We start from the raw sequence: 26,171 nt of genomic DNA, 5'->3' as shown, positions 1-26,171 counted from the left end.
TTTCTCCTTCTTTGCCTTGCCTAGAATTCCAGCCCATTCCTTTGCCTGTAAATAAATTTCAATTTAAGTTTACTTTTGCAACCAGCAATACAAAAGTATGCACACAACACATCGAATAAAAACATTCAGAGCTGTTGCTAAATAAATCATCTGAGCAAGTCAAGAGAAGCTATTAAACTTCTCTTACTTCACACAATTAGGAGAACTAGAAGTTTGGTACATACCCATAAAAGGTGAGAGATGTCTATTAGGTAGTCCAGAAAAAGATTTAGTAAGCTAGATTAAAAGCATCAGTAATGATAAATAAAGTTCTTTGCCAAAAGACCATGAAATCTGAGAGTTTTATTTCTAGATCCAGCTGACTACAACTGGAATGAAGGCTAAATAATCCCACCACCTTAATCATCCTGTTTTTTGCAGAAAATAGATGTGGACACTCAAGGTAGCCACAGACAAATTATATTTCACTTCCATTGCAATTCTCCAAATAAAAGTAATTTTTTACCACCAAGAGAGTGTGAAAATGAGGCAGTATTTCCCGCAGACTTTTTTTCTTTCCACATACCACTATGCTACTAGAGAAGCAATGTTAAAATTCAGGACAGGAGAGAAAAACAAACTGGCAGACAATTCTATCAATTATCAACAATGTGATACAGGTCTGCCTCATTGACTGATGTGATCTGGAATAAGACTTAAGTTTTGAAATAGGCTCTAACAATGACCTGAAAGGCTAAACAACTCTAGAGACACACTGGCTTCCTCTTTAACACCAAAAGCTGGTTGAAAATGCCAATATTCTTTTGGATATAAATGACAATTTGCATGTGGATTGCAGCTTAACTCAGCTTTACTCACATATGCTAGTATTAGGGAAACCACAAAATTAATGAAAATGAGATACCCTCCAAAGAAAATATTTGCAAAAACCCCAACATGGCTGAAGGATTTTCCAGTTTGCTTTGAGGTTTAAATAGTTTGAGGTGGATTTTTTTACTTGAGGTGGATTTTTTTTACTATGTTATAGATGGATGTTACACCATTTGTTCAATTTCCTGCAATACTTTTTGGTCTTATGGATGAAAGCACCTTCGCACATTCCTTCATGCCAACCCTATCATTTATAATCCTCTGCTTGAGCTGATTATCTAAAATTCTTTCCATAAAAACTTTCAGAAGTTTGTACAAATATCACTTTTCCTGAAATGTATATAAGAAGGTAAACACATTACAGTACTAAGGAGAAATGCTTTTTCTACCGGATTGCTGTCCACTGGCTTCTGTAAGTCAGACCCATTTTTCAAATTTTCTTGCTCTTTCTGTGTGTAACATCTCATAAACAAATGATTTAATCTATGACTTACTGAGGAAGTTGGCTCATTACCAGGACTACATGCTTTTCTCTGTATATCTGTTACAATGCCACACCTCCAGGAGCACCATCAGCACACTATATACCAATATACTTACATTTCAGCTACTGCTCAACAGCTTTCACTGGCATTCCAGTAGGATTCTGGTACCCAACACATAAATCACAATTCTGGTACCAAAATATGACTTTCCCTCAGAGTTTACACTGCAGTAACAAAAAGCTACTGCTAGTAGATGACAAGCCCAATGTGTAAACACATATCTAATGCACTAATAGCTGACATTTTCCTATCATAAACTTTCCTAATCCTCTTCAGATTATCTGAAATGTAAACCCTCATCTCTTCCAAACTCGACACTTCGAAACATACATAATCTAATCCCCTGCAGCTGCTTCTTGTTGTTTGCATTACCTTTTTCCTTTTTTTTTTTTGGTTTGTTTAGCCTTGGATTTTTCACAAACCAACCTCTTCATTTCTGACTTTGGTAGTCCAGCTACACTCAATTAACATACTGCAGCAGAGTGGAGATAAAAGATAGGAAATCAGAAGTGAGATGGAGGTGAAAAAAGCCTACGTACTCCAAAAATGAAGCAAAAGTGGCTACAGTTTATCCACTTCTGTCATTGAAAAGAGCTAGCATTAAGCAAGTTTCCAGATGCTTGATTTCTAAGATAAAATAAGCAACAGGACATTCCCACGCATCAATGGCTTTCAACACAGCCCACAGATAATATTTAAATACTTGTAGTTTTGGGCTAACACTCTGTATTGATGAGCGCCTTCAGCAAAGTTACTTTCGGTGACGCTGACGTACCGACTCAGCCACGTCGACGTTTCGGACAGAGGGATCAGGTGCCACCTCTGGCCAGTCGGACAGCTCCAGGTACCCAGTGGCTCGGCTGTTCAGTGTGTGAGACAATGTGCCAAGCTGGAAATGATCCCGATCTATTAAAAAAGCGAGGGGAGGGAAGAAACACACAAACACTGTGAGCTCTACCACAAGGAGCAATCTTAATCAGGGCTAAAGGTAATTGCCATTGTATTACCTCAAATGTCACGGAATAAATATAAACTAGGAAGCTCTTCATAGGTCAAAAAACTGATTTCAGTCCATAGATTACAATAATCTCCCCCATAATGGTCAATAAAAAAGCTAATCAGTCAGTGTGTTTAGAGGTGTTGCTCTGAAATGTAGCTTCTCTAAAAATTACTTTACTGTGAATATTAAGAATGACAGCACAGTTAAACAATCCATATACATGTCTTGGCACAAACACATCCAGAATTTTAATAGTTTTTCTTCAAAATGGAGCTTCTTTTAAAGCTTCAAAACTAGACCTAAGTAAGTATGAAAACTAAAATGCAAATTGTCACAATAATAGAGTATTTTTAATTTAGACAGCCTGAGAGCCTTTTACCTTGAGAAGACAGACAATGAATATTACTTGTAAAACAACAGGCAAAATACAGAGGGAAAATTATTATTTTGGAGAAAAAAATATCTACAGAGATTCAATTTATTTCAAATTCATATAACATTTGAAATACTCACATTAACAATCATCTAATAAAGTCCAGGTAAAATCCTAGAGCTATTTTCCTAAATTGAAGAATAGTTTTCCTCAAAAGACATACCTTCTGTTATTTAAATAAAATTTAAAATCTACATGAATAGAAATAGATCATATTGCCAGGGTTTATCGCTAGAGAAATGCACTGTGCACCTTGCTTGTTGAAAAGCAAGTAAGCAGACTGAGCATCCTTGCATATTAATCTTTTCTATTTGCTAAGTGACACAATTTGTGAGAGTATTTGAAATAGAATAAGCTGCCGCATTCCTTTACACAATGAACATTTACCAAATGATTTTGGCAGTTATACCTTTAAAAGGAGACTCAAGCAATGGGGCAGGTTTCTGTGCCAGAAATATTTTTTTGGCATATTTGCTTAAAGCTCCACTCTTCTCATTCGGAACAATAAGCTGCCTAATAAATCTTGTACGGTCTCTGATGTCGTAGCTTTGATCATACTTGCCGAGATTTAATACATACTGGGTAAGCAATTTTGTCTGTGGAAAAAAACAGGACAAGAACAGAATACAAGTTATTTATGATTATTGATAACTCTGGATAAACATATTTAAAGAGGTAATAAAAATGAATGGTTATGTCAAACAAATGTTGCTCCACAGGGAATATGCATTTCTAAAGCTGCAAATGGAATTCTGCAGCCAAAGCACATGTCCTCTTCTGTATTGGGGAGGTGAATGCTGAGTACTGAGAAGCAGCCATGTGCTAGATTATTAAACTGCTGAAGTGGAAAGAAAGGCATCATTAAAAAAATAATCATATATGGCAAACCCGCTGAAGGGTCTACGTGAGGATAATGAATGTGGAAATACAACTAAAAACATGGCACTCAAAACTTAATCGGAAAAATATGCAGGACATCAAAACATCAGAGGGTATTAGGGGGCTGGCAAACTGCTTCTGCTGAGGTGTGTTTTATGAAGAGATACTGTCCCTGGCATAAGCAGTGTCTGCACTCTGACTGCACTCAGTTACTTTATCCTGAATTATGACCCATTAAAGCAGACACATGAATCACTGAACTGGATTACTGCAAATTATTTGCAGTGCATTTAGCTGTTACTTTTTCATAAAAGCAAGCTGCTGATGCCCTCTAAAAACCAGGATAAAAGACTTCTTCCATTTTTTTTCTTAAAGCCTTCAGTAATATCAGTCATTTATTTATTTATGTAAGAGCAACTTACACTATCACAGGTTTTTACAGCATAACAACAGCTTCCTAATTTGATGTTTGAGAATATTAACTTCTTAAATAATTTTAACAATTCAGATAATTTTTTAAACTAAGAAAATAATATAAGGAAGGAAGGAAACATAGAAAATAAAAATAATGTAGTGTAACCAGAGCAACACTGCTGAATAGACTGGAATCCACTAGATTAATTTGAAACATGTATGCTTCTTCCTCTAATACAACCAAACAGGAAAAAGAGCAGAAGTGATATACCATCCTAAGGAAGCACATTTTGGTACTTCAGCTCAGAACAGATGCATAAGACAGGGTTAATAATGTATAATCATAAGAGATTAACTGCATTATACAAAGAAACAACCTAGCATATATATATTGTTTATCATGCTATTGCTACGACTATAACACAGTTTCAATCATGTGAGCAGAAAAATATGTCCAAAAAAATCAGTTAATTTTTGTACATGCCATTTGAAAAAAAAAAGGTCAGATTAAAAATTTCCAACTTGAGGATGCAAGTTGAAGTTTTTTTCTGGAGATATAAAAATGCTTTTTCAGAGTACTGATTAACTCCTGTAAGTGAGATACACAGTAAACAGAAAATGGTTCTAATTTAAACCCCATCAATACAACATATGCAAGCATTTCAAAAATAACCTATGGTACTAGAGATTGGAATAAATAAGTCATTATACATTAGAATAATATAACAGCATAGTTTAAAAAAAACTGTCAATGAAATATTTTTTGTTTCTTTTTTCTCTCTGATACCCAAGAATGGCTCTGTGAAAAGGGTTTTTTTTCCTTGAGGTACTGTCTTAGTTCTGGGAAAGGCAAAACTTTCCCATATGTATTTCACAGTTTATTGGCAGCTAATTCTGTATGAGGGTATAAAATTTTAAACAACTGCATCAGACTGAGCCTACATAATCTGCACTCATGCAGGACTTACACTGTTCAATCTAAATGGAATTGGAAGGGAGGGTTCCCAGGTAGCATGCATTAAACTAAATGAGGGATACCTCCTGCAGCCTTTATCATCACTTCTCCACTGTAAAACAAGACAAGACTCCTCACTGTCATGGCAGGAAGCTTAGGAGAATGGATCATAAAACACAATGATCTTAACCTGTGAATTGCTATAGGGATGGGAAAAGTTGAAGGCCTTGTCACAGAGGGCATTTTTTCAGTGAGTGTTGATGGAATTACATAAAGACAAATATGACATATAAAGAGTTGATCCTGAAAGACTGCAATTCCTTTAATGGCGTCATTTTCTCCATGATCTTCTCTCTTTACCTGTTCCCTGTTCTGTCCTCTAAAATATAATTTTCATATTGTTCAATACAGATAAATACACAACAAACTTATACACAAGAATGTTCTGTGTCTCCAAGAAGTCTCTTCGCAATTATCATATACACTATAGTTTTCATGGAAACAGAGAGGGAATCTAATTTTTAAAATTTTTCTTATAGTAAAGCAATCAAACAAGTAGAAGCTCTTTTCTACATGGAGGTAGCTGATAGAAACAATTATTTTTAATTAAAAACAAAAAATAAACCAACAAATACATGTAAATTTTTCCAACAAGGTAGTTCTCAAAAGAAGCAGAAAATCATTTCAGCAAGCACACTGATTTGGTGAATCATGACAGATTCTGCAAACCATGACTGCTTCATAGAATAGTGATAAAGTATTCTGATCTGTGATTTAAGACACTTATTATCACATGTCAATATTTCCTGATATCTCTACATACACATTATATAGGATGAATATAATTTCTTTTATCCCCAAACTGTCGAACCCATTATTATTTTTTGTACACTTCGTTTTGGCTAGAAGGGTTAGGTGTAGGTATTTCTAGAATTCAATCATCCTCCAGCAACATTTCTGGAATTTTCTAGTGACAATAATTCTATTTAAGGATTTAATGGCTATCCTATATTAGCAGCAATTAATTTTTTGGTAGATCCCCACTTGAATATTTTACAATACAGGTTTTACCAACAGATGAGGCTCTACAATGAGAGAGAAACAGTTATCTATCCACTCCTATATATCATTAGCTTTCAGTAACTTGATTCTTTGGACACACAAGATAAGGCTATTGTGCTAAACCACGATTGACATATCTATTTACACTCTACAACTACTTGGGACTTTTTCTGGTGGGAGACCTACTGCATTACACTACAGAAGCCTATCAAAAATCAAAATCTCTTTATTCTTTCCGTTACATGCAAGAAGCATCTTAGGCAACTATATGACATATTTCTCTTATATGCGCTATCTAGCACACTCAAGGTTTTATGACTTTAAGTGTTGAAAAAACAAATCAAGTTTATCAAAAAATACAGACAACCAGACGGAAGCCTGTTTTTACTACATACCTATCCAGATATAACTGAATCTGGAACTTCCTTAAATTATAGGGAAGTCTTTGAAAGTCCATGAGGTGATCTCAGGATTTAAAGTATATTTTAAATTTTTTTAAGAAATCTTGTTTAAAATCCTGTGAATGTGTTCACTGTTTCACCATATACTTCAGGAAACTACAGGCAAATAAAATAATATACTTAGACAAAATGAGTAAAACAAGCAAGTCTTATTTACTCCAGAACTTTGTGCTTTTCTTCAAACAAGACTAAACAGAAGTTAAGTCAAGCTGAGTTCAACCTGCCTTTTCCTCACCTGGTGAAAGAGATCTTTCATCTACTCAGTCGGCATTGAGTGTTTTCAATAAAGTGAAATTTTATCTTTGAGGTTTTCACAACTCCGTTAACTTTGGATGAAACTGATGAATTATTCATAAAGTTACTATGTCATAGGATATGATATGGAGACAGAAAACACGGGACTGAGGAGAGGTGGACAGACTTACAACTGGTCAATCAAGTCCACAAGATTTGACATCAAATTTTAAAAATGAAACTGAAAAATGGCTGGACTTTTTAGGAAGTGAAGTAATTCCAGGAAGTAATTTTAATACTGAGTGAGTAGAGAAGAGTTCCTCCTGGATATTCATGTAGATATAGGAAAAGTGTTCTCAGTCTCTAATGGGAAACCCATGGTATTCTAGTTTGAATGGAACTTTGAATCAAGCCAAGTCACCAGACATACACTGTCAGAAATTTTATGTGGATACCTTGACCACTTGAGATAAGAAGTTATTTTTCCACAACCTAAAACTACAAGAGGAAAACACCCTTTGATGAAATTCATCATTTATGTAGGCATCTCAGAGACAGTTTCTTCTGCTTTATCATCATTACCATGTTTGAATAAAGAGTTTTTTAAAGAGCCCTTACAATGATGATTTAAAATGTATTAAGATGTGAAATGCATCAAAGGAATCACAGGAAAAAACGCATCACAGAAATCATCATCTTCTTGTATGCAATGGATTTTTGACCAAATATGATGTGGAAGAATTTATGCGCAAAATTACAAAAACTATATGGAAAATTAGTAAATATAATGGGCTAAAAGAAGATAGTTTAGACAGTCAACCCAAATATTTTCTTATCTCTGTCAGCATTTTCTTTAAGATGAGCACTGCCAGAGAGAAGTCACCTTTTATTACTGTCCCATTTTAGACTGTATAAGCAAAGCATTCACTCCAGTCTGAATGCATGGAAAGACACTTCATGTCCCACATGCCCTACAAAATAAAGCCTAAGACAGATCACTGCTGTAGTTGCATATAACTATCAAGGAACAAGAAGACATCACAGTTGCAGAGATGCAAAATCCTATGCTGTGCAAACTGTTTTAAAACAAAGAAGTCTAGCAGCCCAGAAAAGTACATATATCAGACAACGTATTTCTTCTACATTTGGAAAAAAATCTTTGATTTTACAATATTTTACAGCAATAACTGGATTTCCAGTGAAAAATTAGTGTCAAAATGCTACATTCCATAGTCAGTGATGGGATTCACAGTGTTGTCACTTGGAAGAGTGAGGCACCTGGCACCACTCATAGCCATTGTTTTCAGCTGCTTGGAGATCTAATCTTCATGTCTTTTTTATCTGACATTTTTAGATTATTTTTACTACTAGTGATATTAAAACTCATCCAAGATAAAAGGAAATAGGAAAAACTAAATCAAACTAACCAACCAACAAAAAAGATTAAAAAACAAGAGAAACTGGTTACTATCTTTAAAACAAGCACTGTTGGAAATAGAAAACAAGGCCTATTACTCGAATTTCCTTTTAGATATCCTGAACAAAAAAATGGGCAGCTTCTTGTTCAAAATGACAGCATTTTCTCGAAAGCTCTGATTTTGGTTTCAGAAAACATTAAATCACATCATCAAAAACTACTACCTGGTATTGCTAACACAATTTACAGATCTTCTCTATTTATGTGAGGTAAAAATTTCACAATTTCCAAAAGGCAAATACAAAAAAGAGCTTATCTTGTCCCTATATTCACATTTATGATCCAGCACACACTTAAAGACTCATGATTAGATTTAGCCTATTGTATTTCTTGAAAACATATGTTCTGCTTTTCTTCATAGAATATTATGGACTAGGTTTGTTTACTTATATAGCAGAAATCATTACTGATCTATGCAGACTGTACAAAACCTTCCATGACTCTAAATATATACAATACTGAGTTTAGGTTTACCTGCTTTGAATTTGTTAAGTAGAGTTTTGCACCCAAATTTAAGATCTGCAACTTTACAAGGTCGTCTTCATTCGTGAAACTCTTGGCTGTCTTCCTCAGAACATCAGGTGCGATCTTTGGAACCCGTTCACAGTACTCACCGATGAGCCAGAGGATGCTGGCTCTGGCTACTGGAACCTGAGAAAACATTGAGCACTCTAAGTTAACAGAGTCACAAAGACTGCTTTGCATACTTGTATGTGTCTTTTGTTCAATAACAAGTTAAACAAAATACTATTTAAAGACAATTGACATAAAAGTTATGCAGTGTGAAATTAAAAACAGCCACTGTGGAGGACTGAATATTCATAGAAATGTAAGATACTGATTCTGACCCAAAACCCATGCCTTACAGGTTGATGATACAGAGGCACACAGAAGTGACATGTTGATATTCACAGTACAAGCTGATGAGATTTGGGAACACAGCCCAAGCCTTCAAGATGTGGTTGTGAATTCCTGCCACCAGGTTATAACACCACATGTAAACAAAATAGAGCTGTTTTTTTTTTTTTTTTTTTACTATATTCATACAGAAATGGTTTCCAATAATACAGCTTTCCCAAATCCTGCCTATCTAGTTTAGAAGCCTATTTTTAGAAGCCTGTTTAGAATGTATTTCTTTATTTCTAGCTTTCCTTCATTTTTATTCAGAATTTTATGACAGTAAGATTTGTATTTTTGCAAACAAGACCAGTTGAACTCAGAATACTGGTGAGACAGAAGTTCAAAATTGATATTCACAATTTCTGAATGGGATCTACCATCTTAACTGAAACACTGACCAAAAAGTTCACACAGGTCTTACCATTTTGGAGCTGCTTGACAGTATCACTGTCAAATAACTGGCAGTAGCAGCTTTCAGATGAACTCCCAGTCTATGATGCTGAGTTCAGAAGCACAGCAATGCCACAACCAGAGAGAAGGCGAAATGGAAAAGTACAGAGGAAAACAGAAGCTCATGCTACATGCAGTTTAGATAGAAGCAGTTAAGATTTAAATGAAATAATAAACACATATTCTTTTAAAAGGTGAGCTACCCTACAGTACCTGGTGGTCAGGTTAAAAATTGCATCTATGTTACATACATCCCTTGAAAACATTTTTCTCCTTCCTTGAGCAGAAGGAAGAAAGAATGCAATGAGAATGCAATTTCAATTTCAAATGTTGAAATGTCAAGGGAAAAGCATAACTGTTCTAGTCTAGCAAAAACAGACTGTAATTCAGAAAAAAGAAAAGTTTCCACAGCAATTTCACAAAATTTTATTGCTTTTTCTAAGAAGATCAGAAAAACTCATACTAACATTAGTCATTTTCATTAGTCCTTATACTACACAGTTATCTTTATTAATAAGCTCACACTAATGGCAGGGTGACTTTTGCCTTGGATAAGATTCACAGAATATATGTGCTTTAGAAATGCAGCATTGTGGTTCTCAAAGTATTAATTCTTAGTAACTTTCATATATGCTTTAATTGCTGTTCCAGCATGTCTGTTATTAATATATGAGTATCTATTTCTCAGAATTACAATGGGAACCTAATATTAAGTATCTTACTCAGTAATCTTGTAACATTTGAAAGTACTACTTACGAAAGTATATTTTAAAAAGGTAAAATGGCCTACTAAGCCTACTAGAGAAATACTAATCATGTTCGCAAGAATTTTTAATGATTAAATGTGCTCCAAAAAGTTTGGAAACAACTCTGACTAAAGTCAACTTGACAATATTTGCCTCTGTACTTGACATGGTTAAAAATATACATGTCAACAAAAATATAAACAGGCATGTCATGGGGAAAACAGAGGACTGCCTCCACTGAAAGAAAAAGCACATAATGGATAAACAGAATAGAGTCCAACAACAACAACAAAAAGTCCTGTAAGAGATAAAGCCAATTCTGATTATGGGGAAGAAATTTAAGATAGAGGTAACATAATATGCTGAGAGTAGTATAACAGTGATTTAACATATATAGATATACGTAAATACAGATCAAGATACAGATGAATTATTTAATGTGAGTTGACAAAAAGTTAAATAGCCTTGGAATTTACAGTATGAGAGAGATGAACAAGCTACTGAACAACCACTATGTATAAAAACTTTAAACAATCAGGGTATGTTCGCCTGCAAAATGGTAAGACTGATGCCATTACTGTGCACTGATTTCAAAAGGGAAAGAGGTTATTTCTAATGTTCCAAAGGTTACACTGCATTAAGACCTCACACCCAATCTATTATTTTAAATTGGGCTAAAGAATAGTAATTGAGTGGTACATTAGATTTTCCAGTATTGGAGCAGTTCAAGTTGCCTACTGTACAGATAGGTACCTCTAAATAAGAATATATAGGCAACTTCAGATTTCAGTTACGCTAGATTTTTTTTCTAAAACATTTTATTACAGACGTGTTAAAATACTAAAATTCTACAAGAGATCACCAAGTACCATAGTTTGGGCAGCAGCCTATCAGAAACATTCTTTTTCATATTGTTGTCTTTTGATAAAGCAAACAGAGCTCACAGAGCAGACCAATTTCAGTAACAGCATTAATAATGACATGCAAGTATCATTCTTGTATTTTCCTAGTCAAGCACAGGAATACACTTTAAAACCACAATTAAATGTATTTAAATATATTTAAATAGTGTGCCTGTAAGCACAGTGTTTTACTCTTCAAGTCTTTTTTCTAGTTTGTAAAATAATTTATTAGAGTAATAAACTAATTTTACAATGGTAAATAATTAGACTAAACAAAACCTCATTTGAAAAATAGTGACAATGGAAGACAGAAATTTCTTGTGAGAATCTGCCTTTTAACCAGGTGGTTAGCTTACTACGTAAATACTGCATATATATTAAACACAATTTTTTTGCCACAAGAATCAATACCAATTAGAGACTTTTTGAATCAAACCCTGAGCAGAAGCCATTTTAATGAAAAGTGTATGTCAAACTGATGAACCCAATGTTTCTGTGTCACTGGATTCATGTGAGGTCAAAATCACACAATATTTTCGGACGTCTTTTTCCCTGTTTAAGCCTTCCAGTTCTCAACCATGTAATATCAAGTACATGATCCTACAGCTGTTGTTTCCCGGGTACTCAAAACAGCAAACAAGAAATGAAGCCCCTTCTGGACCTTCACTGCCTCTTCCAGTGTAGCTTAAGTAGGGACCTTGAATTGACAAAAATGCAGGAAATAATACTTTCATTATTCAGCTCTGCTCTGCATTATCCTCAAAGGCAAACAGGATTGTAAATTACTTTGCTGATGTTTTATTCTATATGGCCCGAGCAAGTGGTTAAGTGCACTTTTTAAGCCTTTAGTACCAGGAGGCAGTTTCTGTTGCCATTTCAACCCATTACCTGTCTCAAGGAAAATAAATAAATGGTTACAAAAGAAAAACAAAAAACCAGCCAGACACTCCCCCTCAAAGCAAGACTCTGGGTACTTACAGCAATTAGAGAAAGATACCGTAAGGACTTTACAGATTGCTCTAAGCAGCGCAATTGAAAAACTATTGAAAGGTAGTTCAGCTTCAATATATTCACATAAAACACAAGGGTAAAGTACAACTTAAAATCACCAGTTTTGGTTATTCCCATCTGTCACAAAATGAGAGATACTCAAATTGCAAATGAGGTGGAATTTTCTGCATCCAGGAGAAAATTTGCATGCCAGCAATTTTTTAAAATTTTACTTGGAATCAGAACTGGAAAGAGGGATAAAATGGATTTGAAATATCAGACTGACAGCAAGACAAAAAGGTACACAGGAAAGAATAGGAGCACAAGAGAAGTATTAATTTTTTGTTTTCAAGGACTCATCTATTCTTTGAACCTCTACATAAAAAATTCCTTTAAAATAGAATTTTTACTGGTGACTGCACCTCTTACACAGTGTATAATTTTTTTTTAAATTGTATTTTATTCAAGCAGAATATTTACTTCCAGTTCAGTGTCCCTGGACAAAATGTCCCAGTGGCCACATATTCCTCTCAAATTCTAAAAAAGCACATAGATATCAGAGTCAGTAAAAAAATTGTCAAATTATGAGAATTGTTTGCTAAATCTTTACTAATACAAAAGTTTACAAAATATTTATTAAAGTAAGAAGGTAAAAGAATGTGGCTAGAATCTGAAGCTTGCAGAACTGAAATACATACAAAGATATGGATATCATAGTTTGTGATACCTTCCCTACCCCACAAGAAAGGAGAACTAAATTAAAGAAAGCAAGCTCTCTGTTCTGTGAAGCCATATCAGGAACAGAACTATGAGCAGTATTTATGTAAGACTAGGAAGTCAAGTTTGTTATCTATGTGAACAGAGCAGTGTTAAAAACTGTAATCCACTAGTCTTGTAATAATAATCCCAATCCAAACCAGTAAATAATAACATTTAATTGCATCCATAAGTGACATGATTTTCCTCGCATATTAGGCTCTTAAAAATTATGCATCACTGGCTTGTTTTTGCTCTATATTTGGAATGCCTTATCCAATCAAGAAGTATTCCTCCTCATCTCTAGATCAGAAAACCCTTTAGACTTGTTTAATGTTCTTGTTCATATTCTAGAAGGACTAGGAATAAGACTGTAATGAAAAACAAGAATGTAAGAATTCACCAACTATCAAAAGAAAAAAATCTGCCTTAGTAGTACTGTAAGAGAAAAGTCACACTGGAAGTCAAGATTCCCATCACCCAGATAGTAGTCCTTACTAAATACAATGTACCATAACAAATAATATTTCTAAAAAATGAAAGGCAGAAACAGACTACTGGCCTTGGAACATTAAGAAGAGAATGCAAAAACAGATTCTACACATACTGATGAATTCCCAAGGTATTTCTAAGGAAAAATACATTGTGGAATCATGAACATTTTCAGAGAGTTATGGAGTTGTTAAGTCAGTGTTCTGCAGAAGTCAAAAGGCAGGCAACACCAGTAAAGTGAGATAAAAAGCACAGAACAAGCAGTATCACTATGTCATTGCATATAATTTGTCCAGCATATCTGACTACTGGGTACACTTCTGGTCACCCTACTTTAAAACCCACACATCAGGAAAAGGCAAAGAGAGGGGAGAATACTTGATCAGAGACATGGAATATGAGGAGAAATTGGAATTTTTAGATTAGTAGGTATGATGATGTGGACAGTGAGCAGAAGCTTCCAGTAAATGGAAATCCAGAAAATACATTGGATGTGCACCACAATGAATTTCTCTTAGCTTTAAAACCCCTTTCCTAAAGCATCAGATTTTGTTGCTGCTGGAGATAAGACTCATAAAACAGGTTTTGAACTGACCCTTCTTTAAATGGCTCCTTCCCATAAGTATATTTTCTAAACTTCTTTATAAACAGTATAAAAGCTGTACACACTAAATTAATTAAGCCTACCTCAGAGTACACACCTAACACAAATGAGCACTACTCCAATCTCTGGCTCACAGTTTTGCAAGTCAATAAATTGCAAAGCATGACAATGTTATTAACACATTGACAGCTAAATGGAAATGTTTATATGATTTTTAAAAATGGAAGTTTAAAGAGATCCAATTATTCTCTTGTTTAATGCCTTCAGGACACCATCAGACATGTACTTCTCCATTACAGCTTTTGAAGGGTGTGAGGAGAGGAGGCTGGAACACAGCTAGATCACACTGTACTATGCACAGCTCTAAGAACTCAGCAAGTATCATACACAAAATAGACCTCATGGATCTTTGCCTGGGCACACCTGGGATAAAAGTTTAAGATACAAATGAAAACACACAAAAGTAAAGGAACAAAAATAACCACTATTTTCAGATATGTAAGAAATAATCTAAGGACAAACTGAAATGGACCTAGTCTTTATCATAATTTAGCAACAGGGATCTACAAGAGTTCAGCATTTTTAGGTGAACTTCCTAGTATTTCTTATAGTTGGTCTTACTATTTTTCATATATGGTCTTAATATTTAGCTTCTTATTTAATTTATTTTACAAGGCAAAATTGTTATCTTCTATATATTCTATATCCCACCCCTTTCTAAATGGCTTCTGTGGATGAAGAAGATGAGAACAACAACAAGTAAATTTCAGTAAAGCAAATGACCTGAAAAAAACATTGCTGTGGAAGATATTCAGGCATCTCAACATTGCCAATCACAATCTCAGACTAGCACAAGTGAAATTTATAACAATATCAATGAGAAAAAATCAGGCACAAATTCAAAAGTCTATTCCACTGAGGTTACAACAATTTTGCTTATTTTAGTGGCTGTTTACCATTGACTTAAACTAAATCATGACAGAACAATCAAAGAGCTTCTTTTTTCAGAACAGGCTTTTTGATTTAATAGTATTTAATTCTGTTAACAATTTCCTCTTCATGCTTTCATCTGTGTAATACCTAGTACTAAATTAATTTCGAGTCTAAAAAGCAACAAAGAATTTCGTTGTTTACATTCCCTCATCCTTCAGTTTCCAGTCCATTCAAGCCCACATTTGGCTGCTTTTCCTACATCCAAATGCAAGAGTACCCTAAAAACAGGGGTATACTCCTGTATAGGGATATAGGGTAGGTCCTCTATGTTTCAATCCTAATACTTTACAACAACAGAAGAGAGGCCAAGGAAAAAAACCAAAACCAACCAAAATGCCAAAAAGCCCTGTGAAAAGTAAGTATGTACATATGTGTGTATGCATGTAAGTACGTATATCATTTGCCAGTGTAATAATGGTCAGGAATCCTTGACAAAATCCAGACAAAATGCAAGGCAATTGTGTTATGTCAACTCACAACCTCTTTTGCCATAGTAAGATCAGTGTTTAATGTACAAGTGCAGATGTCAGGAATTCCAGTAATACTATATTAAGTGTTGACATCTCAAACTAACACCCCCAGTAATTAAATACGCATTCTGAAATGCATACACTTATCCTTTACAGAATTAAGGAGTTAAGGGTTTGGACAAGATGATTTTTACAGTTTCCTCCCAACCCAAATCATTCTGTGAAGGAATACATTCATTTTCAGGCATTTTAAGGGCAGTCAGAAAAATGATACAGCACCCGAATTATAATTACGAACTTCTTCAAAATATATTCTTTAATTCAAAGTCTTGAGCATACCAAGAAGGGTAAGTGTGTTGAAGTTGTAATTTAAAATGTCATAGAAAGATGTCAAAAAATCACTTTGGAGAACCTACAGCTCCTTGTAGATCCATGACTACATGACTCCAATTCTTCACCATCACTTTGTTCTTGAATAAAAGCCAGGATTCAGAATCAGATTTTGATTTTTACTTTATTCCAATGACTGCTCTATCCCACAGACTGTTCTCCCACCACTTAACATTTTCTGATATTCTATATAACCTCATACTGTAAAACCTGAGAATGTTAAAGTAGTTTAAGTACAGCATGTCTTCTCTCCATCCCTGTTATTTGACTTAAAAAAGGATTTTCTTTTCCACAAAACTTTGAGTATTTACTTGAAAGTATTAATTGTATAAAATAGCTACAAAACTCTTTTAAGTTTTAAACAGTATATTTAGAGAAGCAACTATTTTCTCTTGTAGAGTATGTGGAAATAAGATGCCAAACTCATTTAGTAAAGTGGCAGAACATTGTTTTTGAAATTGTAATATCCCATCAAAATATTGCACAAATTTTCTGAAAGTACAGGTGATTATTATACATGAGGTATTACTTTGATATGTAATTAGCAACAGTATCTTATTTTGATATGAACAATTCAGTAAAATTTATTTTCTTTATATCGGTTACAAACTGATCATCAGCTCTTAGCAGCCAAAGATTTATTTAATTTTTCTGTAAGTATGAACCAAGAATATCATCTTTCTTTTTCTTTTAATACTCCAACCTTTGCTGAATTCGACTATGGAGAAATGAAGGTTCACTGATTTAGAAACTGCTCCATTATCAAAACATATGTAATTTTGTGAAAATCAATAAATGTTAAATATGTAATTTTATGAAATTAAACAGTTCTCAACAGAAAAATAATTGTTGACAGATCAAAATCTGACACTTTTGGTTAAGGATATAATAGATAGATGTCATAGCTACACTAGATGTCATAGCTACACTCTAATTTAGGACAGATCGCTAAATGTTTTATCAATTACTGGGCCTGTGAGGAGAATTTGGGAGCTAAGTATTTGCATACCTAAAGGTCAATTAAGTCTAAAGACAGATAATGGGGAATAATTCAAATTTTAATGTTAAATACTACAGAATCTCAAATACCCAGAAGATAAAAATGCAACTTCAAGACACTGCAACACACTCACAGCAGCATGTCTGATACCATGGAAAGGTCATGTAATTTGGGGAAAAAGGTTTGAAATAAAACTTTTAAACTCCTCTCCAGATCATGAAGAAAACTGGTGAATAATCCTTAAGTAAACTCATGATTTTCATTTCAATTTACCCACTCCACATTCTAAACTACTTATTCATCCTGGAGTAATAGTACTAGCAATACTCAGCATTTCCATGGATCTCTTTAAAAATAGCTTCCCAGACCTAAGGCACAAATTGGAGCCATCTGATAGCTTCTACTTCCTTTCCACTAAGATCATGAAAAGAAATATTTTATGTTAAAAAAAATATTTTGTATTTCTCTAATATACCTACTTCCATTTACAGCACAAATTCAAAGGAAATAAAAATCTCATTATCAGTAGACAAGGCAAATAAGAGTGTATGAACAAATACTCACTGTAATGTTATCCAAGAGTTTGGCCATATGCTTAATAATTTCACCATGGTGTGCCGGCTGAGTTTGCAGCAGTTTCTTAATGACAACAACACTTTCAGCAACTACAATTTCTGTTTTAGACAAAACAAATCATTAATTTTAAAAGCATTTATGCAAAAGAAAAAGCCATAAATAATTGATTGTAAAAGATGTAAAAGCTTTCCAAATACGCTTTGCAGAACTGAATTATATTGATTTGGTAAGAAAGAGGTAAACCGTTCTACTAAGTAATATAAGTTCAGCTTCCTGAATCACGTTACAACCAGCAAAAAGAGGACACAAACATTCTAAATGTAAAATTACCAACCTAGTATATACTGTATGAAACTGCTTTTTAGTGAGGCTGCAATTCAGATTTTTCCCATAAAATTGAGGAACAAGTGTAAAAAAAATCTGATTTTCATTAAAATTATGCATATTCAAAAGTAATTTGCAGTCTGCAATGAGAATGAAAATGCTTGCATTAAAAGTAACAGCTCATTCATACGCTAGAGAAATATCTAAACATCTCCTTTGCATTTTTTCTAAATGCAAAGAATGTTTCTGCATATAAACAGTTTCTCTTAGGTCTGTAACCTAGTCTCTAGTACATTCAAATGAAGCTTCTAAATAGCAAGCTGTTGTAAGATTCATGCCAAAGTCATGCACTGGAGTGCTTAACTACTGCAACAAGTAACATTCACAGCCTGATCAACTTGTATGAAATGTACAATTTTTGAAGCTAAAAAGACCCCACATGAGCAGAGGCAAGTTTCCATGGAAGAGTAAACTCATGTAAGGAAAGATGAAGAAATCTAACTACCATTTGCTAAACAGAGGTATTCCTGCATTTCTGTCTGAGTTAATCTGACACATGGACCATTCATTCAGCAACCAAGCATGCTCAAGCTTCAATAGAACAGTATGGGGCAGAGATGTCTAAATTTTGGGGAGTTGTGGGGTTTTCTTGCTGTTGCGGGTTTTTTTTGAGAAGGCAAACTTCCTTAAGGAGAAAGGCCTTCCAAGAGCTCTGAGCATATCATTATGTCATTTGCCTCTGAAATGCTTAGATTTTAGCTTGTAGCTTTTTGTGTCATCTTTTATTTGACATGACATCTGTCATTTTTCTAGACTAACTTCTTGAAGCAAGGTTAACATCTCAAGGTCTTGCACAATCCTACAGATCAATTTAATTTACACTGTATTTTGCCAGATATTAAAATAGGAAGCCACTTCTTGAAACTTGAAAATTACAATCTGGAATATTTATAGTGGGGAACATTGGAATGGCAACTTTCCTCATTCAGTATTTTGTGAAACACTGAACAGTTGAGAAAAATAAAACTGAACCTAGAAAAATGAGTGCACATGAAGTTATTATTATAAACACTTGTTGACAATCTAAAATTGACTATGATAATATCAACTGCAACAGATGAGATGTCACCATAGTAACTACTTTCATGCTATCTGTGGGAGCAAACTTAAAGAAAATAAACCAGAATTGTAAACAATTTGTTAATCACAATTGTGAACAATTTTGGACTAATACAGTTATTTTACAAAAGTCTAGATACTGGGAAAAAAATACAAACAAAATCAAAATGCATTTGTATCAGAATAATGACTGGCATAGTCATACTCTGTGAGGTTTACTTTGTGCACATAAAGGATACCAAAAATGAGCAGAAATAAAAGAGAAACACTTATGTTCAAAACCATAATAAGCTCCAGCAAAATACTAGAAGGGGAGATAAAACTAGCATTCTGAATGTGCAGTAAGAAAATTTTAAAATGTAACTCCTACTAAAATTATCAAAGAGGAAGTCCATACAATGCAATGATAAACGAACACAAGAATTTTGAAACAGTCTAAATTGTATCTAAAGGATGACAAAAAGTAAATTAAATTCTTTAAATAAAGACTGAAAATCACAGAAAATCTGATCAGGAATGCCTTTATCAATAAAGACTACACAGGGTACCAGCAGTTTAAATTTTCAAGTCATAGTAAAAATCTTAGTTTCTTCTAACAATTTTGAAGTGGAATTGATGTGGATTTTGATGTGGAATTGACTAAGTAGGACAATCTCTGAAGACCTTGCAGCCTAACAACTTCTCAAAAACTTAAAATATACTCAAGTCATACACTGTTCCAGTTTGTCAAATAATGATGTACGCAAAAAAATTAACAATGAAGCAGACAGTAAACTGTAGAACTAAATAAAAAACTTCTTCCATAATTGAGAATTTGGCTGCATTATAATAGAACTTTAGAAAATCATCTCAGCATGGAGTCTATTACCAGAGAACATTCAAAAAATGAATTCTGAAATAAAACATTTGAAATCATTAATGTCACATCAAATTTTCTTTCACTTACATTAACCCACATTCGCAGCAACTCAAACACACAAGTGAAGACTAATTTATCCACAGTATATAGTTTGTATAACCACTTTTTCTAAAAGCAGCAGAACTGCATCAACTGGTTTTGGATAGGATGCCATTTTGGTGGGTGCTCCTTCCCCAAAAAGATTCAAGGTCAGGTTAGATGGAATTCCAAGCCACTTGGTCTGTGCAATGTGTCACTGCCCATGGCAGGGAGGTTGGACTACATGAAATTTAAAGGTCCCTTCTAACTCAAACCATTTTGTTATTAGGGTTACTAACAATGCTATTAGGGTTAAAAACAATCTAAAAGGCAATCACTATAGCTAATTACCCAGACGACCTAACTTTCTGCTTCTCAGAACTAGCCAAAGTTTAAGCTTTTACCTTGTTAATTTTTCCATCCTTTTAACATCAATAACAAATCTCAGAAACCCTCTTAGAAGATATAAACTGGATGCTACAAGTTGCTTTTCTTTAATGCCATTCTAACAGTAATTTGAAGATATATGTACTAGTTGCCATATGTATTAACAGTTTCATTAATTTTATGAATTGTGATTTCATATAGATTTGCAGGGCAAAAAATGTTTTAGCTATACATTCTACAACCAGGCAACTTTCAACGGAAAATGGAAGTCACCCACCTATGAAAAACCTGCAGGATTTCAACATGCAGTACAGTCAGACAAGAGACTTCCTATAATCCCTATATAATTCCTATAATATGTCTCTAACATCTAAAATGACTTTTATGGGCCAAACAGTCAGTTGAAACTATCAATGCAATTGTTTAAAGGAAATGAATCAAATGCCAAATGTCACACTAGAGAAAGAAAGCAACTTTTCTTTCTGTCCTTCCTTCAGCAGATGAGGAAGGAAAATAATTCTCAGCCCTCAACATGGCTTCACAAAACCACTTTCTTCAGGAGTCAGTCAAGTTTAGCTTGTGACAATCATTCACTAAGGCAACTCATCACTGAAATTTTCCAGAGTCTGTTGCACTTCTGTAGCTCAAATGTTGTCCTTTTTTCTACCCCACATACCACAGCTTTTCTGAGTAAGGAAAACCTGACTTTAAGTCACTTCTAAGCAACCAAAGAAAATTTCAAGAGCAGTTCTTGATATCCTTGTTTCTGGAACAAGGTCCTGCCTCTTATCACCCAAGTTGCAGAATGATTAACTGTAAAGCTCTTGTGCCAGATATAGCCAAGATGTCCTGAGTGTTGGGTGGTATCTACAGTTACAAGCACATGGAATCAGAAGGCACTTTTCCCACAAGCTTGTACCACAGGATTCTGTTATGGTTTGGTAAAATTAGTATGAGCACCTCTCTTCTGCACTCAAGTGCAGAATTCTTCATAATAAGAAAATAGTACAGAGAAAGCACAGCTGACTCTGCTGTCACAAACCTCAGAACCTGCTGGACCCACCAGCTTGTGCTTCATGCTACACAAAGCAGCATGACTACTTCTAGGCTTCAAATGACCACAAAAGAAGCAGCAGAGCAAAAAGATTGCTTGAATGCTTTTACTGTTAAAGTTGGGGGAAAGCAAGACTAACCAAGACTCCTAAAGCTATTCTCATCCACTATGCTAAATCTCTTTTTTATTCCCTTACTATGCCAAAACTCTTACATTCAGTAAGCTGTGACTATCAGTAATTTCCTGCCACCTGGGGAAAGGTACCATGTAAATTATGCCACTCTATTCATTCCTTGAAAGAAGGAATAAAGACACTGCAGCTATGGTAAAGCAATTTGCCAGCTGCCAGTTTTAAAAGATCCTCAATATACCCTTTGCAGTCTTTCAGAACAGTAAGCACAAGAAGATAATTTTATTTGCTAGACAACTACTTAGAAACAGACATGAAAACTAATCTTGTTGAGACAGACCTTTGTATACACACACATGCATATATGTGTGTATATAAATATATATATACATATTGAATTGCTCTGAAGAAAATATTAAACTGACAATCTATGATAAAAGGAAAAAACTTCTTTCTCTTATCTTGGTTCCTTCTTAGCAAAACAAAAACAAAGCAAGAAAACAGATTGTTAGGTAACAAAATCTGTATTCTGAAGTGACAGTTTTATTATTTCATTTAAAACAGAAGAAATATGGAGATTTGTACATGCTGAAGGAAGCCTACTCGGAGGAAGGTTGCTAGAAGAATCAGGCAAAGCCAAGAACAACCTTTGAAGCTTGTATTTTTACTATGGTTGTTGCTCAATATAATACAAGAAGGTGCACTATGCAGACATGGCTTTGTAACATGATATGGGAAGATATTTTAAATACAGCTGATAATCAGAAAGGCTTAAACAGAAATAAGATCTGCAGCACTAAGAAATGAAAGTCACACATATTAAAAATACAAAGCTATACAGTGAGGCCACGTAAGAATTTCTGATATAAGATGAGGTGGTTGAGAATGGCAACTTAGTTCATAAAACAAGTAAGAGAAAGCTCTATGTGTATTAGTGGGTCACTGGCCAAATATGTGCTGCCAAAATGATGTCCTGAATAAAGGCCTTCTTGTGATTGCCATGAAAACTATGTCCGGGAGATATACAGAGGCATTAATGCTGCTTTTCAAAGCCAAGAGCAGTATCAGCCAATTTCTTTGAACTATTTGAACTACTTCAGGACACTCCACAATTATGCTTTTGCTCCTTCCTCGCATTATTTATTAACACACATTACTGACTTCTTATGAAATAAGACTGACATATTCATTGGTAACTAATAAGAAAATACAGTATTATTAGGTATTGACTTACTGTGCTGCTATACCCTCTTTGACTTTATCTGCTCCTTGTTGTGTTCCCTAATGCTTTAAAACTTTGTTTCGCTATCCAAAAATAACAGAAGGCTAGAGTACAAAAGGAAGCCAAATTTGGGGCCATTTATCCTAAAACTATTTAATATGTGTTTTCATTTAGGCATTGATGCACTGCAAAAAAAAATTCCAAGCTTTCAGCACCCTCTACAGGCTAACTGCTTTGATGCAACTTAGCTTGCAACTATTGCTACCTATGATAATCAAAACAGTACACTTTAATAATCACACCATTTTAAGAAAAAGTAGGTAAACATGTAATTGAGGGCCATGATGAATTAATTTCTCTATCAGAAGAGAAAATAACTACTCAGTGAATACCAGAGCCTTTGGAAGTGCAGGATTTTTGTCCCGTTGTCAGCCAAATTCTTATAGAAGTCAACTCCCACTTCTTGATGCGATCTGAAACTTTGTGTGGTTCTAAGAAAACATTTCATGCTATCAGCTATGCAGAAAACGAAGAGAACTTTAGCTTACCATCCCTGTTGGACAGCAAACAGACGAGGCCGTTGAGGCACGTGTCAGTCACTTCAGTGATGTTAGTAGCACATCTGCCTATTGCCTGAATCGTAGCTGCAGCAAACTGCTTGTCTTGGCTCTTCACGTAAGTCTAAAGAAATGGGATTTTTGCTAGTCAGTATATAGCTCTTGCCAAACAAAGGTTATCATATTATTCTCATGAGGGAAACATACTGTATAATAAATTAAACTTAGAAAGCTACAATGCACATTACAAGCTATAATTTTTCACCTCCTTGTCACTTGTAGAAGACATTTCTTGCAAGCTTTGGTCACCCATGGCCATGAAACCCTCTGATTTCAAGAAAGCTTGGGGCAGGGGGCAGTTACCAAAAACCAGCCATTTGTTTGTGTGCAAGGTTGGAGTTGATGAGCTCTCTCTTCAGAGAGGTTTCATTTAATTTAACTAGGAGCATCTGTGAAACTATGAATAACCTACCTGCCTGAGAACCCGTACCTTTCACAGAAATCCAGACAGAGAACTGAAGCAATGCACATAGATGTCACAAGCAAAGAGGAAAGAAAGGACAGACACTGTTTCACAATATAGGTGGAAGATCTTGCTGATACATAAAGATATTGGAGACAATAAACACAATTTCATCACATGATTTATGGAAATGAGGTTTGGCAACAAATACTAATGGCCAAATACTGCTAAAATTAAGACCCTGTCATACAGTGACTTATAGTGTCAGTCAAGTTGCTGGAATTTGTGTTTAAGAATATGGAATGATTGCGTTTTTCTCATCACTTTTTTCCTTTTCTTTTTTGGTAGCTGGAATGAGAGAGAAACAAAATATTTGGATTCCTTTCCATATACAAATAGCTCCTTTATCCATTATGGTATGAGATGCTTTAATTTCCATATTTGGAACATTTCATCCTCGAAAATACTTAAACTTCAAAAATTTAAGCCTAGGAGAAACATCTGACAATGGAAAAAGAGATCATAAATATAAAAAGAATATACTTTTGCACAAACCTGAAATTCTCGAAGCAGAGTTGATATGTTGGCGTCATTTGCTAAATTTGTCATGATTTCAAGCTACAAGAAAAAAACCCCAAACATATTGTCAAAAGTTAAAAATAAAATATTTTAAACAGTACCACATATACACTATACTTTTATTGTATATAAAATACATATTAAAAATACTACTCAGAATTCAACAGAGTATACCAGATATCAGTAGAAAATGGTACCACCATTGCACTCAGGAGGCATATTTTCCTTGCAAGCACTTACAAAGTTTACAAAGCAGGACTGAGGTTCGGTGACACATTTTTTATGAGCCCGAGCTTCAGTGTTTCATTGCATATCAAATGGGCTTGAACTACTTCTGTCAGCTTTTCCACACAATAGGCCTTAGCATATAAGAACCACACAACAGTGTAAGAAGAAATAACAGAAGTCACAACTGCATCAGGGGAGAAATAAATTGGCCATTATATTCAGATAAACTGTAATAAAAGAGCTTTAAACTCAGAAATGAAACATTTGCATCTATGAGATTCCTCAGATCTTATTCAACACCAACATCATACCCTGGAAGCCCTCCTCTTTGTTCCTGGTGGAACAAAGAGGATTATATACAACACTTGGCATATATTTTAAACATACTATGCTTCCAGGCTGTTTCAACTTTGAATGAAGTAAACTGAAAACACAGCCCTGTCTCTCCAAAGGGAAGCCATGCCTTGGAAATATGTTGGTATTTTTTGACTTGGAGGCATCCAGAAAAGGATACTCAAATTGTACAGTCCGCCTCTACTTCAAAACAATTTTTAAGGCACATCACAAAAGGCTCTGAAAGATTTGTATCTTGAATAGCATAGAAAGTAAGAGGATAAATGAAAAAGAGAAACATGCAAGAGAAAAGGAGATTATTTTATAGTATAGGGTGGCTATCAATGGAACATCACAAATATCTTCACTGGCCTTTTTCACATATGAACTGTAAAAGTAAGAAGACAGGCAACAGAATTTTCAGCTGATGCTAGAGTTTTCAGGGATATGAAGACAAAGGCTGACTAAGAAAATCTGTGTAAGAGTTCCAAATAATAGAAAGCTGATTAATAAAACAGAAAAAAAACCCAGCACAGATCTGCAAAGTAATGCTTGTAATAGGGAAAAAACCTTAACTGTTCAGAAAACTACAGACCCCGAGATGATGACAATTAATTATAACTGAGAATTTGTGATTAAAATCGGTTATTGTGAAAGCTCAATGCTAAGCTCAATGCTAACAGTGATCAAAGAAAGCAAACTTGATGTTGGAAAATTAAAAAAAAACGTTAATCCAAACAGCACAGGAGATAATTCAAGGGCGCTCCTACATATTAATTATAGCCATGAATCTCACCATTCTATTTTGAAATAGGTAGGCTTGAACTACAGAAGTAGAAGAGGGAGAAAACTACAAGATTTTTTTATGTATGTAGAAGTTTAGGGTCTTCTAAATTTTTCAGCCATCATGAAACAAATGAAACAATGAAAGGACAAACCACATTTTCTTCTACTTCACCTCTTCTCCAATATATTATCAATTAATATGGGAATTTAAATTCATCAGCTTTCTATTATTTTTGGACTGACTATTCTTGGATAACAGTAAGGCATTCCTCACAATATTCCTAAAATCTAGAGAATATCTTTTTGCTTCCAACTGCCTCATATTTACTTAAGTCTTATTGTTGGTATAAAATACAAAAATATATTTATTTTTTATCTAAACATGATAGTTTTGGCATAGCCATCTTGTACTACACCACTCTTGAACATGTAAGTGCAATATGCATGTAAAAC

The 26,171-nt window shown here is 34.4% G+C and overlaps 1 protein-coding gene across 4 annotated transcripts in view; it reads right to left on the bottom strand.

The window, feature by feature from the left end:
• The window catches only part of AP3B1 (adaptor related protein complex 3 subunit beta 1), a 153,012-nt gene that overhangs the window by 65,799 nt on the left and 61,042 nt on the right, over positions 1 to 26,171 (bottom strand). For all 4 annotated transcript variants that reach the window (XM_036403599.1, XM_036403598.2, XM_054517948.1 and 1 more), the window contains 7 exons: positions 24,348 to 24,410; positions 23,321 to 23,453; positions 17,588 to 17,697; positions 8,805 to 8,981; positions 3,258 to 3,444; positions 2,191 to 2,321; positions 1 to 45 (listed from right to left, as the gene is read on the bottom strand). The exon at positions 1 to 45 is cut by the window's left edge and continues 67 nt beyond it. In XM_036403599.1, coding sequence (XP_036259492.1) covers positions 1 to 45; positions 2,191 to 2,321; positions 3,258 to 3,444; positions 8,805 to 8,981; positions 17,588 to 17,697; positions 23,321 to 23,453; positions 24,348 to 24,410 — 846 coding nt within the window. The remainder of the gene's footprint in view (positions 46 to 2,190; positions 2,322 to 3,257; positions 3,445 to 8,804; positions 8,982 to 17,587; positions 17,698 to 23,320; positions 23,454 to 24,347; positions 24,411 to 26,171) is intronic.

Source organism: Molothrus ater, chromosome Z (genome assembly GCF_012460135.2).
Source record: "Molothrus ater isolate BHLD 08-10-18 breed brown headed cowbird chromosome Z, BPBGC_Mater_1.1, whole genome shotgun sequence".
NCBI classification, from domain to species: Eukaryota; Metazoa; Chordata; class Aves; order Passeriformes; family Icteridae; genus Molothrus; species Molothrus ater.
This window is presented reverse-complemented; position numbering and strand designations above follow the sequence as displayed.